The sequence below is a fragment of the Humulus lupulus genome, chromosome X (assembly GCF_963169125.1).
Source record: "Humulus lupulus chromosome X, drHumLupu1.1, whole genome shotgun sequence".
Lineage (NCBI taxonomy): Eukaryota > Viridiplantae > Streptophyta > Magnoliopsida > Rosales > Cannabaceae > Humulus > Humulus lupulus.
The window spans coordinates 115,591,706-115,607,166 of record NC_084802.1 but is presented as its reverse complement, the minus strand read 5'-3'; the positions used below and the strand labels follow the sequence as shown (position 1 = coordinate 115,607,166).

The window sequence follows — 15,461 nt, the reverse complement described above, 5'->3', positions numbered from 1 at the left end:
ACACAAACACAAACAAGATAATCAATTATCACAATGACAAAATAAACAAAGACCAAGATAAACAATTCTCCCCCTTGTTGTCTATCAATAAGCCAAAGGAGAAAAACAACACAAACAAAATAAGCCAAACGAAAAGACACAAAAAGCATTCTTTTACAATTTATTTAAACCGAAAATGGTGCAACCAAAACATAGACAGTGACAAATGGCATCATTTTGAAGGACCCGCAGCAAATTGAGACATCATGGTGCGCTGAAGTTGCTCTATGGTCGAGAGGCAATTCTGGAGACTGTGAACTTTTGTCTAAACAGTTTCCAGAGTGGTCTTGACACCAGCGAGTTCATTGATGACAGAATCAGCATCGTCAGCCTTGAGAGCAATCCCTTTAGTCATCTTGGCAGATGAGGATTCCTTCTTGTGTTTGTAATCTACACCAGCAATGGGAGGTGTCACGATTTCATATTCCAACCGGAGAGGCTTTTGAGAATCAAGCAACTTGTAGATCAAATGATGAAACACCAAATATTGGCCTTTCTTTTTGGCATTTCCTAAGGCAGTGATCTGATCAAAAATTAGAGTCGCAAGATCAACTTGGAGACCAGTCCCAACTTTGAACAGAAAGAAGGTCGTGTTAAAGGTAATGGTAGAGGTATGAGTGGTGGGAATCCAGTTGTTGATGGAAAATTTGTGAAGCACGGCATAGTAATGAGTAAGATCGGTCACTTTGAGAACTGAGTGTTGTTCCCAAACCATATTCTGTCCCACCAATTCAGATAAAACCTTATCTTTGTCGAAATCCACCGCATCATTGGTAACAACAGAAGGCACATTGAGAACATTGGCAATTTCAGTAGCACTAAACAAATACCAATGGCCCCGAACATAAACTTGACCAAACATAAAAGACTTGCTATCAAACAATTCATCATTAAGATTAACATAGAATTCTTGAACAACCCAAGGGACAAAACCATCAAACCCAGTTAAAGATCCCAACCACCCTCTATCCTCAATATTCTTAATGACCCCAAAAACTCTATGGGCAAAGAAAGAAATTTTTTTCTCACAAATAACATCTCTATGCACATAATGCTTCATATTTTTCTCATTGTCATTGAAATAGAAATTCAAAGAGTGAGCTTTAAAAGATGAACCTATTGTGGCTTTAGGAACCACAGGTGAATCTGTGCAAATTTCAGGAATTTTCACAGCTTTCTTGCCCTTTGGAGAAACAGAAGGGTCCAATGATGGGTCAGATTCGGCTTCAGATGCAACGTCATCATCAATTGAGGCATCATCTTCAAGTGGATCAACATCAGAGGGTACAAAAGCTTCAGATGGGTCAGATTTAGAGGAGGAACATGGTGGAGGAATTTCTTCACCTTTGTCTGAAACTTGGAGAGAGGAGTGGAACCCATGGGAGAAAATGCCTTTGGAGTGGAATCTGAAGGGTGAGAACCTTTGGACCCTAGGGATTTTTTAGAAGAGGAAACCTGGAACCACCCTTTGTTTTTCTTCATAGGTGCAAGAACATCAGGAGATTTGGTGGAGTCAAAATGGGTTTTGGTTGAAGCACCTTCATGATCAGAGGCATCGTCAAAGAGAGATGCTCGGGCCTTTTTGGAAGACCCAGGGACAGAGGCGAGCAGAGCGGCCATTGAAGGAGGTCCAAGTGGAGCTTTGGGGGCTTCAAGATCTGGAATGACCACGACTTTTCTCGTGGTGGTGGTTGCGTCAATGAGGTTGGGTTGAGACAAAGTACTCTTTCAAGCCTTTTTCTTGGTGAGTGAGGATGATGTAGTCAACGAGCCAGCCTTCAAGTCCTTGAGAGACCGAGACCCACTTCCTCTAGTTTTCACCATGGCTGCAAGACAAAGAGAGAAAACTGCCACAAGAAAAAGAGAAATTGAAAAAGAAAAAGAAGAAGAAGGATGGTGACGGTTGTGAGAATGGGGCCTTAGTTGTCCGAATATAAAGAATGAGAGAGATAGGGATTTGATTTATTCCCTTTTCGAGAATTAAAATGAATATACACTTTTGTAAAGTGAACGATAATATCCCAAAAAAAAAATTAACCAGCAACATTAACACACAAAACAAAATTGGGAAACACGTCATAAAAGGAAACCTTTGATCTTAAAAAAATATGTGATAAAGACAAAACAAAATTTATACAACATGCCCTTTTGATCCACACGGATTTAATTCTCCTTTATATATTTTTTATTTATTATTTATTTATATATATATAACCAAAAATATCTCATTCTGATTTGTGTCCAATGTATTCATGCCTTGTCTGTGGAGAAAGTAACAACCATTAATGCATAACATATTTTTACTAAAAGGTTAGAGAATATGTTTAATATATATCATGCTTTTATATTTTTTATTTATTTTTAAAATATCACAAAATATATACTCATGTCACAAAAAATATTCTATCCAAATTAGTAAGTGTGTATGATTCTTACAAATTTTTCTAACAGTATATCATAAGCATTTGTGTGTGATTGTGAAAGCAGAGATCATTGCCATGTATGGTAATTTTATCATTTTTCAGGGACATTGCCCTATGTGGCAATTTTTAGCCTTTTTCTCAAAGAGTAACCAAATTAGATGCTTTCACACTACATTGAAGGCAGCCTTTATCAGTGGTAGAGTATCTTCTACATAATTTTTGTTACATAGTTCCAACTTACTCAAAGATAGCAATTACACAACAGTGCAGGCAGCTCTATTCTAAAATGGAGCCTAAAAATACTTTTCAAGGATCAAATGCTCATACACTATAAACACAGATTGATTTGGAAGAATATTAATTGGAGGGACTATTTATTTTGATTTTTTTTTTTAAAATGTGCATGATATATATTAACTATAAACTCTAACCTAAAGTAAAAATATATTTTGTCATAATGATTGAGAGTTTTTCTTTGGACAAGAACAAGAAGAAATCACGCAACATTTTCTAGCACATGGATATGGCACAACACAAACAAAAATTAATTAGTACACACCCCCAAGGATTTCCTGAGGGAATCGAACCTGACTGTATCAAGGGCTTTTGTAAAAATATCTGCAATTTGTATATCAGTCTCAATATATTCTAAGACCAAAGTTTTATTTTCAACAATTTCCTGATAAAATGATGACGAATGTCAATGTGTTTAGTGCGAGAGTGTTGAACAAGATTTTTTGAGATATTAATTACACTATTATTATCACAAAAAATAGTCAAGGTGTCAAGATCAAACCCATAATTTGTCATCATTTGTTTCATCCATAATAATTGAGTACAACAGCTTCCTGCAGCTATGTACTCAGCCTCAGTAGTTGACAAGGAGATTGAATTTTGTTTCTTGCTGTGCTAGGAAACTAGATTGTTTCCTAGATAAAAACATCCACCACTTGTACTTTTTCTGTCATCTGCATTGCCTGCCTAATCAGCATCACTGAAATAAACAAGGTTAGAGTTTGTTTCCTTTGAGTACCAAATTCCATACTCCTGAGTACCATTCACATAGTGAATGATTCTCTTTACAGCTGTCACATGAGATTTCATAGGATTCCCTTGATACGGAGCACATACCCCAACATTGTAGCTAATGTCAGGACGAGTAGCCAGTGTTGGATCTACCTTTACACCATTTTCATCCTTGGTCAGTTTGACCATGGTTTCCATTGGTGTTTTGGCATGTTTAGTAGACTCCATCCCAAATTTCTTGATCAAATTTTTGGCATACTTACTTTGAGAGATGAAGGTTCCATCTTCTGTCTGTTTGACTTGCAATCCTAGGAAGTAATTTAACTCTCCTACCATACTCATTTCAAATTCATCTTTCATTTGCTTGACAAAACCCTACACTTGAATGTTAGAAGTGCAACCAAACAGTATCATCGACATAAATTTGAGCAATAATAATGTCAAAATAAACATTTTTAATGAACAAAGTTTTATCAACTCCACCTCTCCTATAACCATTTAAAATAAGAAATTGAGTTAACCTTTCATACCAGGCTATAGGATCTTGTTTTAAACTATAAAGAGCCTTTTTGAGTTGAAAAACATGATCTGGAAAATGTGGATCTTCGAAACCCTTTAGTTGTTCAACAAATGCATCTTCATTTAATATACCATTAAAAAATGTAGATTTGACATCCATTTGATATATTTTAAAACCAACAATGCGAGCCACAGCTAGCAATAGCCTAATAGACTCAAGTCTAGCAACAGGAGCAAAAGTTTCATCAAAGTCTACCCCTTCTACTTGAGTGTAACCTTGTGCCACCAACCTAGCCTTATTTCTAATTATTGTACCAAATTCATCAAATTTATTTTTAAAAATCCATTTAGTGCAAATAACGTTGGCATAATTAGGCCTAGGGACAAGAGTCCAGACATCATTTCTAGAAAATTGTTCCAACTCTTCTTGCATTGATTTAATCCAGGATTCATCACACAAAGCCCCTTTAACATTTTTAGGCTCAAAAGATGAAGTAAAACACACAAATTGAACAAGATTCACATACCTTCTTCTCGTGACCATATTGTCCTCAATGTTACCAAGAATGAGGTCAGTAGGGTGATTCTTTTTATTTCTAGTAGAAGGTTCTCTCTTAATTGAATCAGTGATAATTTATGGACCCTCCTTCACTGTTTGTTCAGGGGTTGTTGCAACAGGTTCAGGTTCTGTTACTACTGTTTCCGAAACTGTGGTCACAGAATCATTTCCAGGTACATCAAATGATTTTCGTTGAGTGTTTTCATCGATTAACCTGTCAATTTCTTCTTCACTAGAATATTCAGAAAAATCTTTCAAATCATCAATAACAATATTTGAAGATTCCATCACAGTTTGAGTTCTCATGTTATAAACACGATAAGCTCTACTATTAATGGAGTAGCCAAGAAAAACACCCACATCACTTTTGGCATCAAATTTTCCAATATTTTCTCGATCCCTAAGGATGTAACACACACAACCAAACACATGAAAATAAATTACGTTAGGCTATTTACCTTTCCAATTTTCATATGGAGTTTTGCTAGTACCTGATCGTAAGAAAACACGGTTGATTATGTAACAAGAAATGTTAATTGCCTCTGCCCACAGTCTTTTTGAAAGTTTTTTGCTATCCAACATTACCCTAGCCATTTCTTGAAGGGTTCAATTTTTCCTTTCAACAACTCCATTTTGTTCAAGAGTTTTAGGCACTGAAAATTCATGAGAAATACCTAGTGATTTATAAAATTCATCATAAATAGTATTCTCAAATTCTTTACCATTATCACTTCTGATTCTTACAATCTTACCTATATTGCAATCCTTTTCAACTCTTAATTTCATGCAAATAGTTTTAAAGGCATCAAAAGTATCTTATTTTTCTCTCAAGAAATCAACCCAAGTAAAGCGAGAAAAATCATCAACACAAACAAAAATGTACATTTTTCCATTAATACTTTCAACTTGAATAGGACCCATAAGGTCCATATGCAAAAGTTCAAGAACTTTTGAAATATTAATTCTTGTGACACTTTTGTGAGAATTTTTCAATTGTTTCCCCAACTGGAATGGTTCACATTTACCTGCAGATTCTTTACCCAATTTGGGTAACCCACGAACTAATCCTGCATTTGCAATCTTTTTCAAATTTTGGAAATTTATATGTCCCAATTTTTTGTGCCATAAATATGTTGTATTACCTATGGCCGAATGACATGTGAGTGTTGGTGAGAGTGTATAATAATTATCAATGGATCTATATCATTTCAAAATACTCATACCATCTTCATCAACAACATTGCAATCATCACGAGAAAAATTTACTATGAAGCCTTGGTCACATATTTGACTTATGCTAATCAGATTAGCCTTAAGTCCCTCTACAAGAAAAACATTTCTTAATTTCGGTAACCCATCAAGATTTAGAGTATATTTCTTAATTTTCTATCATACCATCACCAAAAGTTACAGCATTACATTTCAAAGATTTGAAATTAGTAAGTGTACTTATATCACTTGTCATGTGTCTGGAGCATCCACGATCAAAATACCAAGAATTAGATGCACTAATTTTATGACAAGTAAATGCAGCATGACAATTTAATTTTTTCTCTATCCAAACCTTTTTGGATGGTTTTTTCACAATCTGTTTTGTTTTACTATAACAATTGAGATAATTATTTTTGAAAAAATTCATCATAGTAAAACATCTAGGTCGAATGTGCCCTTTTACTCCACAAAAATGACAAATGGGAATAAAATGCCCACTTTTATTGCTTCTGAGAAACTTGGTCTGTGTAACAGCTGTTGAAACAGACTGTACTTTTGTAGCATCAGCTAACGGAGATGTTCCTGCAGAAATGTTAGTGGTTGAGCCATAAATAATTCCAGATTTTACAAAAATGGTTTTGCCTCTTGATTTGGACCCATCAGATCCCAATCCAAAAAAATTACCTAATTTTTGACCTGCAACAATTACATCATCCAAAATCCTAGAATTTGGATTAAGCATTTTTATACCTTTAGCCATGTGATTAATTTCATTTGATAATCGCTTAATTTCACAATCTTTAGCAATAACTATGTTGTTCAAACAAACAAACCTTTTTTTATCCTGCGAATTTAAAGTTAGTCCAGAAACAACAGAAGTTAAGGCAAGGTTTGTGTTATCTTCTTCATCACTACTTTCAGAGTCCTGATCACTCCAAGTAGCTGTCATTACCTTTTTATTCTTCTTTAGTGTATTGGCACATTCAGATTGAATATGAGCAAACCCTTCACATTCCCTGCATTGCACACCTCTTCTGTTGCTATTATCAAAATGTTTAGAGAAGTGGTTACCTTTGGAAGATTTGAATGTAGGTTTCTTGTTCCCAAATTTTTTAATGTACTTTTGAAAAAAATTTGTCAACAGGGCCATCTCATCTTCACCATCATTTTCATCTGAGTCTTTCTCCTTTGATGATTTGAGAGCAACTAATTGCTCTTTGAGAGCATTCGGTTTTTCCTTTTGACGAATTTGTTGATTTAGTTCAAAAGTTCGTAGTGAACCCATCAACTCCTCCACTTTCATTGTGTCAAGATTTTTTGCCTCCTCAATAGTCGTAAGATTAGTTTGAAACCTATCAAGAAGAACCCTAACAATTCTTCGAACTAACACGCTATTTTCCAATTTTTCACTCAAGGCAAAATATTCATTAGCAATATCAGATAATCTTTCATAGAATTCAGTGAGAGACTCAATTTCAGTCATTCTAAGATTTTCAAATCTTGTAGTTAACATTACAAGCCTAGAGCGCTTGACATCAACAGTTCCTTCAAATTGAGTTTGAAGAATTTTCCAAGCCTCTTTGGCGAACTCACATGAAGAAATTAATTTTATATATTCTTCACCAACACCATTAAAGATAGCATGCAAGGCTTTTGTTATTATAACTAGACAATTTATCTTCAGCATCATTCCAGTTGATTTCAGATTTTACCTTTGTGAGATCATCAGATCCAATAGGTGGTGTCCAACAAGTTAAGATTGATCTCCATGCCTTTCCATCCAATGATTTGATGAAAGCTTTCATTCTAACTTTCCAATAAGGATAGTTAGAGTCATTCAACAAGGGAGGACGTGTTATTGAACCACCTTGTAATGCCCCGAATTCTCCGATGTGGTTTAATGGCGGGGTTAGTAGGCCGGGAGGGCCATACTTTTTTAATTAAGCCATTAAATGATATTATGCATGTATATGTAAATTATATTATAATATGATGTTAAATGCATGCATGTGGGTCCACATTTTAATTACAGGGGTGTGATGGTAATTTGGCCCGTTGAGGGTATAATTGTATATTTGTATGCATGTCAATGATATGTGTTGAGACCACATTATAATGTGGGTTTGTTCGAGCTATTCGGCATGAGACGATTTTGGAATATTGATTAGCGGTTTAGTCACAATAGGTTTAAGTGCGGGACTCGGGTTGAGTCTCGGGGTGATTTTAATGATTAGAGCATTACCAGGAATTAAAGGGTAATAGGATGTGAGTTATTGGTGTTTGAGATTATTGAGAATAGCGGGAATTGGAGAGCGTTAATTATGATTAACAAGATAGGAGGAAAGTACCAATTTTTCCCTTGGGAGCCTTTAGAAATCTTAAATTGACCTAGGGGTAAAACGGTCATTTCACCCCTAGGATAGATAAAACCATTGGTGGCTGAAAGAAAAGAGCAAAAACAGAGCAAGTTTCTAAGCATCTCCTGTACCTTCTTTTCTTCACCTTTCTCTGTGATTTTTGAACCATTCATGAGGATTCAAGCTTGGGAGGCAAGCCTTGGGAGTTTGGGAGTGTGTTCCTCCATTGAAGAGCATCATAAGCTGAGCTTTGGGTAAGTTTCTAACCATAGAACTCTCTGGTTTGCCCTGTTTTGGTTTTGTTTTGCAGCTGAGATTTCTAGGGTGAATACTTGGTTTTGTTGGGAGTTTTGGCTAGGGTTCCTATGCTTGTGATGCTTGGGGTGTGTTAGGATGGTTTTTGTGTTCATTTGGCATTAAGAATGGGATTTGGAAGCTTGGGAATCAGGTTGGAATCGAAGGAGATGAAGAAGGTCTGTTCAGGGGAGTTTTGGTCTGGAGGTAGTGCTATAGCGCCCACCCTAGGGCGCTACAGCGCTCCTCAGAAGGCAGATGGGCATGTTGGTGGTTCTGAGTATAGCGCTGGGGCGCTAGGAGTTGAGCGTTGTAGCGCTACCCTGTTCCTTCAAAGTCCTGTTTTGAGTGTTTTTAAGGGTTTTTGACTTGGGGTTTCAATCCTTAAGGCCTGGGATCGAATCTACTCTCCGTGTGGGCATGTTTCGAGGTCCCGAGAGTGGTTCTTATGTTAAGACCCTATTCATGTTGATTCTCATTAATGGAGGTTATAATTGGTTGTGATTAGGTAACCGCTAAGGAATTAAAAGATCGATCGTTCTCAGGGGTCGTCCTTATTATATTTCTCGCTCGAACCTGAGGTAAGAAAACTGCACCCTGTGTATATATGACATGCGTGATGGTTATTGAGGCATGTTGATTGGTAAATGTGGACATGGATTGCTTATTAAATGCTAGTGAATGTTGTTTATCTGTATATGGCACTGACTAGTCAGGGATACTGACCTAAGAGTCAGAAATGGCATAGCGTCATGAGCGCCGAGCCAAATGAAGATTATATCTAATCGATATCAGTTTTGAATGGCTCTAAGCCATTAACACTGGACCGACCCTAAGGTCGATGAACTTATAAGCGCTTGGCTAGTCTAAGACTAGTCAGTGACTGTTTGTCACATGGCTAGGGAACGCTGTTCCAAGGTTATGACTCTAAGGTCATGAGGAAGGTTATGTTGGTGACTATTCACCATACACCTATCCTGTTCAAACTTATGAAAGGTTCATTTATCAATTAAGTCCAAGTGACCCTATCGTCACATGGCTATAGGGGGATGTACCCGCTTTTGTGACTTTTGCGACTGTCACCTATTTGTTTGGACTGATGGTCCTGAATGATTATTACGATCATTGTTGATATTATATCATGCTTAATTGTGTTTTCTTGCTGGGCCTTGGCTCATGGGTGCTATGTGGTGCAGGTAAAGGGAAAGAAAAGCTCACCCAGCCTTGAGTGGAGAGCTTAGGTGGTGATGTGTACATATGCGACCGCTTGACCACCACGGCCAAGGCGTTCTCAGAGTGAGATTGTAAATTTAAAATAGTAATGACCATTTTGTATTGAGAATAACTTGTAAATGTTTCGATTAGCTCTGCAGAGCAGTTTGTAATAAAAGATATTCGTTCCTTTTTATTCGTTTTCTACCTTAACCTATTAATCACACTTAGAGCACGTTTTTAACCAAAGGACTTGGGTAGCGGGTCAAATTTCCGGTTCACCGTTCACCGTAACTATTCTGGGGTAACCAGGGCGTTACACACCTTCTGCAAAGAAAGACATTTCACAAGGCACAAAAACAAACGGAAAAAAAATACAAGATCATACTAAGAGTTTAGTGACCCGTTCTGATACCAATTGAAATTCCGTATCTTAATATTACCAAGTGATTTAAAATAAACAACTTAATTTAATGCAGAATATTGAGTAAGTTGTTTAGACAGATTTCAGTTTTGTTAACACTACTTATGCAACTATTTAAACTGAATCAGAAAAACAGGTAAAAATTCAACACACGAGAATTTTTATGTGGTTCATAAATCTTTTCAGATAACCTACATCCACGGGACCACGCCCAGAGAATAAACCAATTAGTAAAGAAATAATGTGTACAAAATCATTGACTTAAACAATGTAAGACTCCCTCTTAAACGATTGTCGCAATCTTGTTGTACTTTTCTCTATGAATCTGGTTTTGATGAAATGCTGATTCTCTTGAAATCCCTTCAAAGAATAGCGAGTGCTCACTTCCTCCAAAAGTGAGACTCGGATGGAATCCTCTCCCGAAGATCCTTATGAACACAGTCACAATAGACACTACCTGTTTACAAGGACTAGATAGATATCCACAAGTACACTCAGCACTCTCACAAAGATTAAGGTGAACAAACTTAATCTCTACAAATAAAAACACTCTTTAAAATAACATAATGTTTACAAATTTCCAAATGGAAGAGATGAAATTTCCAAAGGCCTTAGCAAGGTATTTATAGGAAAAGAAATCATCAAATGCCATCATTTTCTGAGATCTTTGTAATCAATTTGCAAATTTCTTATGATTTAGGAAATCAGCCAGCCAGAAGAATTCTGTGTTGACAGAAAAGGAAACTGATGAGTCAGTAACGCCATCAGATTTATTTGGCAGAATGAACATGGTCATTTATTTTGACCATGGTCATTTTTTAAACCTTCTTTATTCGAGAATGAACATAATCCCTGAAAATATTCTCACAAGATAAAACACAATATTTTACCAATAAACATTGATTGTGATAAATAAGGTCAAAATTGTATTCACACTAAAAGAGATTTTCACTTAAAAAACCAGCTGAATTATGAGATAATTATTTAAAGATATGTTGCTAATTTTTTTGCAATTTTAAAATATTTTGTCTAAAAATAAAGTTATCCAATCAGGATTTTACAAGGGATCTTTAATTATTTGTTGCTAGTAAAGTCCACTATCATTAAGAATGCAATGGTCTAGATCCAGATCATTGAACGTAATGACATTAAGGTAGAGGTACCTTATGTAATTAAGTTACATAAGACTGAACCAAACACGAGTTGAACTCTTTTATAATATACTATGGGAAATTTCATGTATTGTGGATCATAATATACTCTAATTAATATATATATATATATATATATGTCAGTATAATCAACAATCCCCAACCTATGTCATTTTGTAAATTTTAGACACAATTTCCCATCCCATTAACAACCTCTCTCTCTCTCTCTATAACTATCTCTCAAACTCTCTCAACCACTCTTTCATTCTCTACCACGATGGCACCCCCAACCACCACCCCATGGTGGCAGAGCATCATCTTCTCAATCTACCACCGTTATTAACGTTGTCCTCTTCATTGACGTTGATACCTTCCATCACATTAAAGCACCCTTTTAAATATCCATCTCTTCATTTTTTTTTTTATGCTTTGATGATTCAAAATACAATCCAAAACTTAAACCTAAGAAACAATTAACTTAAGACACTAAATTATAGATTTCAAACACTTTTGACAAGATTTTTGGGTTTTATTTAAATTTTTCTCAAATCAAGAATTTTGAAAAATTGAAGAAAAATGATGTCTAACGATGGTGATGCGATAGTGTCACTACTACACAAATAGGCTTTTCCGACAGTTTTTAACTGTCGCTATTGAGCAACAATGACAGTCGACTAACTGTCGTATTTTCCTATACCGGTGTAGAGGTCACAACGCCGACAGTTAAAAACTGTCGCTGTTGCTGGCAACGCCGACAGTTATTAGCTGTCGTTGTTTCTGGCAATGTCGACAGTTACTAGCTGTCGTCATTGATAGCAACGCCGACAGTTAATAACTGTCATGGTTAGCTCTCTATGGCGACATTTTTTAACTGTCGTTGAAAATCATACTAGAAATAAAAAAAAAATTGCTTAAAAAGCCTCCACACCAATCAGTAATCCTTAAGCTTCAATAGCATAACAGATATGTAGAAAAAAAAATATACAACAAAGGTAATCCTTAACCTCAGCCACTTATATTAAAAAAACAAATTGTGTGTAAAGATAGAACACTAAATCATATATCATGAGTAAAAAATAATGAATGTATCCCCTAAAATAAAAGTGTGGACAAGTATGAGAAAAAAAATAGTATAACTTCACAAAAGATCTCAAAAATACAAGTTCTTGTGGAAATTTGGCATCATGAACTTAGGGTGCAACATCACTCGCCATCTATTGCAACCAAGTGTTGTGTTTTCTTTGAATCATCTGCATGTACAAGGAGTTATAAATTGTACATATTGCATGCAAAATTAAATTTAAGAATGAAAAGTTGAAAAACCAAAAATTGAAACTACATGTTGTTTGTGTAGATTTATGAAGATAGAATATAAAATGAGATAAAAAGCCAAAGATAATAATAGGAACTAACTTGGGTCATGAACAGATGCTTTCACAGGGTAACCATGTTGTAATAAGAGCTTCACTAGCCATGAAGCTCCAGTCACACACACTACCTTTCCTTCCCTGCTCATTCTCTACATAATCACACAATCAAATCATTCTCAGACTGAATATACATACCTTTGATCAAAGTAAAAGTAACATTCATTATGTATATATATGTATATCAAAATTAAAAGTCTTAAATGACTCAAAAGTTTGTATAGACCATGAGTATACTTTTGACATATATATGTTTGGTCAATTAAAGAAAATGGTCATATACATACACATAAAAGTTTGGCTTTACAACATATATATTATGCTGGTTCATGGAGACTTTAAAGTTTGGTTCACTTTGAAGTGCTTGACAACTATATCTCTAACAATTAATACTAGTGTTCAATTATTTTATATAAATATTTCAATGCAACAAAAAAAAAACCAACATATATGTAACGCCTTAGGTAACCAAGGTCATTACACTGTGGGTCTAAAATCGTGCAAGACTTGCTAATCAAGTCATTTAAATAAAAATGTGAATCTAAAGTCATGAACAAGTTAGGATTAAAAGATTTTGGTTATAAACAGATCATTTTCATTAAAATGAAAGTTTACTACATGGGAACCCGAAACAGGGTTTAGAGGACACATTTACAAAATTTCCAAAATGTATAAATAAACAAGGCCACTCTAATGGAAAAATACACATTTTAGGTTTCCGTCCCTGTACAATCCATCGATCGTGGTTGCCGAGAAGCTGACAATGTATACCTCACCCCCAGAGCTCTCCAACTCATGGTTGAACCATCTTACACTTGCCTTTACCTGCACCACGTAGCACCCGTAAGCCAAGGCCCAGCAAGAAAACCATAACATCACAACATGATCAATATCAATAACCAAATAATTCATAAAGCATAACCAGGTATTCAGCAGTCCATAGCATTCACTTAACCAGTGATAACAATTGACAAATCAATAATCTATTATCCATGTATTCAACATATCATATTCATCAAATTAACAACAATAGACATATCATACAATAGCTAGGGTTGACGCCCGTAGGCTGCACCCTCTGTTTAACCCACTGTCTTCGGCTCACTTAGATCGATCCCAGTGTTCAACCCACTGACTCTGGCTCGCTTAGGCCAAGCTCAGTGATTATTTAATTAACCTCAGCTACCAGTGGCCGAGCCGCGTCCTTGTACGCCAATATTAATTCTGGCACTCTTAGGTCGTTTATCTCATGTCCACATGGCATAATACCATCATATGACATTGCATACAAGTATAGGGAACTCTTAGTCCCAACATAATCACATAATCGGGTGCAAATTTCTGGGTTTTCTTTCTTCGAACCTCCCCGAGCCAAAACTCCAAAAACTCACTCCAATCATCATCCAAACTCAAAATTGATCCCATAAACTACTATAGCTCACCAAATACAACCTATAACACCAAAAATTTGCTAACAATCAAAACTGAGCTTTGAAGCTCAAGAACCCTAACTAAAAATCAGAAAACTTCTCAGAATTTCACCCAAAAAAAATTCCTTAATTCAACTCCAAACTTGCTATGAATTAAGAATTAGCCACATATTGTAATCATCAACCTTTTAAACAATTAAACCAGACTCAATACCCTAAATCAGTAGGAATCTGTAGAGTCCCTGAACTTTACTTAGCTAGTTAGATAGTAGTAGTAGTTATAGTATGATAGTTACTGTGGTTTTTGGTTCAAGCGGGACTTAGTTGAACACTTGTAGCAACACTTATAGATTTTATAAGTTTAACCTATAGTTTAAGAATATTAATTATAACATAAGGTTTTATTAATATAGCTGTTTAAAAAGATGTCATTATTATATTATAAGGTTTAGATAGAATTAATAAGATCATGACACTTGTCGTGTGCATGTTTATTTAAGGATTTAATTATACTTTAAATAAAAGAAAGTTCTAGAAACTCTAGAATCTTCCAAGATCATTAAGAGCATGACACTTGTCACAATCTTATTTATTTGAGGATTTAAGCATTTTAAGTGGATAATTCAAAAATAAAAGTTTCTAGAAGCTCAAGACCCTTCCAGAACTTGCTGGAATCACGTAATTACATGTTTAACATATTTACGTATGTTGATATATCGCAGCATAGGGGTCGATATATCGCCTACGGAAAATACGAAAAACACGTCGACTTTGCACGAACGATCGAACCAGCCTCGAGAATACTGGGTGAGGGGATATATCGCTTATAGGGGGCAATATATCGGCCCCACCTATGTATTTTTGAAAGTTCAATTTTTCAATTTTAAAAATAGCCTTAACCTCTTGACTAGTCTCTGAACGTTTTTGATCGAGTCTTAAGCACCTGTTGAACGAATATTCAAATATTTTTCAATTAATATTCATTATTTTAATCAAGCTAAAAGAAGGTATTTTCACACCTTGAACTCTATAAATAGGACCTAGTACCCAGCCATTTTCTCATTCTTCAAGCTGTGTTCAGAGCCTTCAAGCTGCTAGGGTTACTAAAGAGTGATAAACACTTGGGTTGGGATAAAAGCTTTATCATCATAAGCTTTATAAATACTTGGGAAGTGAGATATAGAGTTTGTTTTCAATATCGATGTGTAGATCAATTCTAGTACATCCAAATGTATTCCTATTCTTAAGTTCATTTTTGTATGGTTCTTTAGTTTCCTTTAGTTTTCTTTACTCAAATCCTAACTCGCTGTTTTCGATTTTTTGTTAGATATTTAAGTTCTTTGAACTTAAGGTTTCTTTTCGGTAAGTTTCTTCTTGGTGGATTAGTT

At 35.4% G+C, this 15,461-nt stretch overlaps 2 protein-coding genes and 1 long non-coding RNA gene across 3 annotated transcripts; all 3 read right to left on the bottom strand.

The window, feature by feature from the left end:
- Positions 1-304: 304 nt before the first annotated feature.
- LOC133806181 (uncharacterized) lies at positions 305-1,659 on the bottom strand. Its single transcript, XM_062244304.1, has 2 exons — positions 1,461-1,659; positions 305-1,389 (listed from the first exon to the last, which is right to left on the bottom strand). The coding sequence occupies exons 1-2, from the start codon at positions 1,657-1,659 to the stop codon at positions 305-307; spliced, it is 1,284 nt and encodes a 427-aa protein (XP_062100288.1).
- Positions 1,660-1,767: 108 nt separating this feature from the next.
- Positions 1,768-3,848, bottom strand: LOC133806180 (uncharacterized mitochondrial protein AtMg00810-like). Its single transcript, XM_062244303.1, has 2 exons — positions 3,518-3,848; positions 1,768-1,886 (listed from the first exon to the last, which is right to left on the bottom strand). Exons 1-2 carry the CDS (start codon positions 3,846-3,848, stop codon positions 1,768-1,770), a joined length of 450 nt encoding a protein of 149 aa, XP_062100287.1.
- An 8,361-nt stretch (positions 3,849-12,209) lies between these two features.
- LOC133805146 (uncharacterized) lies at positions 12,210-12,881 on the bottom strand. The gene is made up of 2 exons (XR_009878863.1): positions 12,630-12,881; positions 12,210-12,466 (listed from the first exon to the last, which is right to left on the bottom strand). It is a non-coding gene; the product is annotated as an uncharacterized LOC133805146 (long non-coding RNA).
- Positions 12,882-15,461: the final 2,580 nt, after the last annotated feature.

What these genes read in the sequence shown, in the direction of transcription:
- LOC133806181 (XM_062244304.1), bottom strand. Translation starts at nt 1,659, where the DNA reads ATGGCCGCTCTGCTCGCCTCTGTCCCTGGGTCTTCCAAAAAGGCCCGA. An exon ending in AAAATCCCTAGGGTCCAAAG is followed by an intron (nt 1,390 to 1,460) that starts GTTCTCACCCTT and finishes TCCAAGTTTCAG; the next exon opens with ACAAAGGTGAAGAAATTCCT.
- LOC133806180 (XM_062244303.1), bottom strand. Translation starts at nt 3,848, where the DNA reads ATGAAAGATGAATTTGAAATGAGTATGGTAGGAGAGTTAAATTACTTC. An exon ending in AATCATTCACTATGTGAATG is followed by an intron (nt 1,887 to 3,517) that starts GTACTCAGGAGT and finishes TTCTTGTGGCAG; the next exon opens with TTTTCTCTCTTTGTCTTGCA.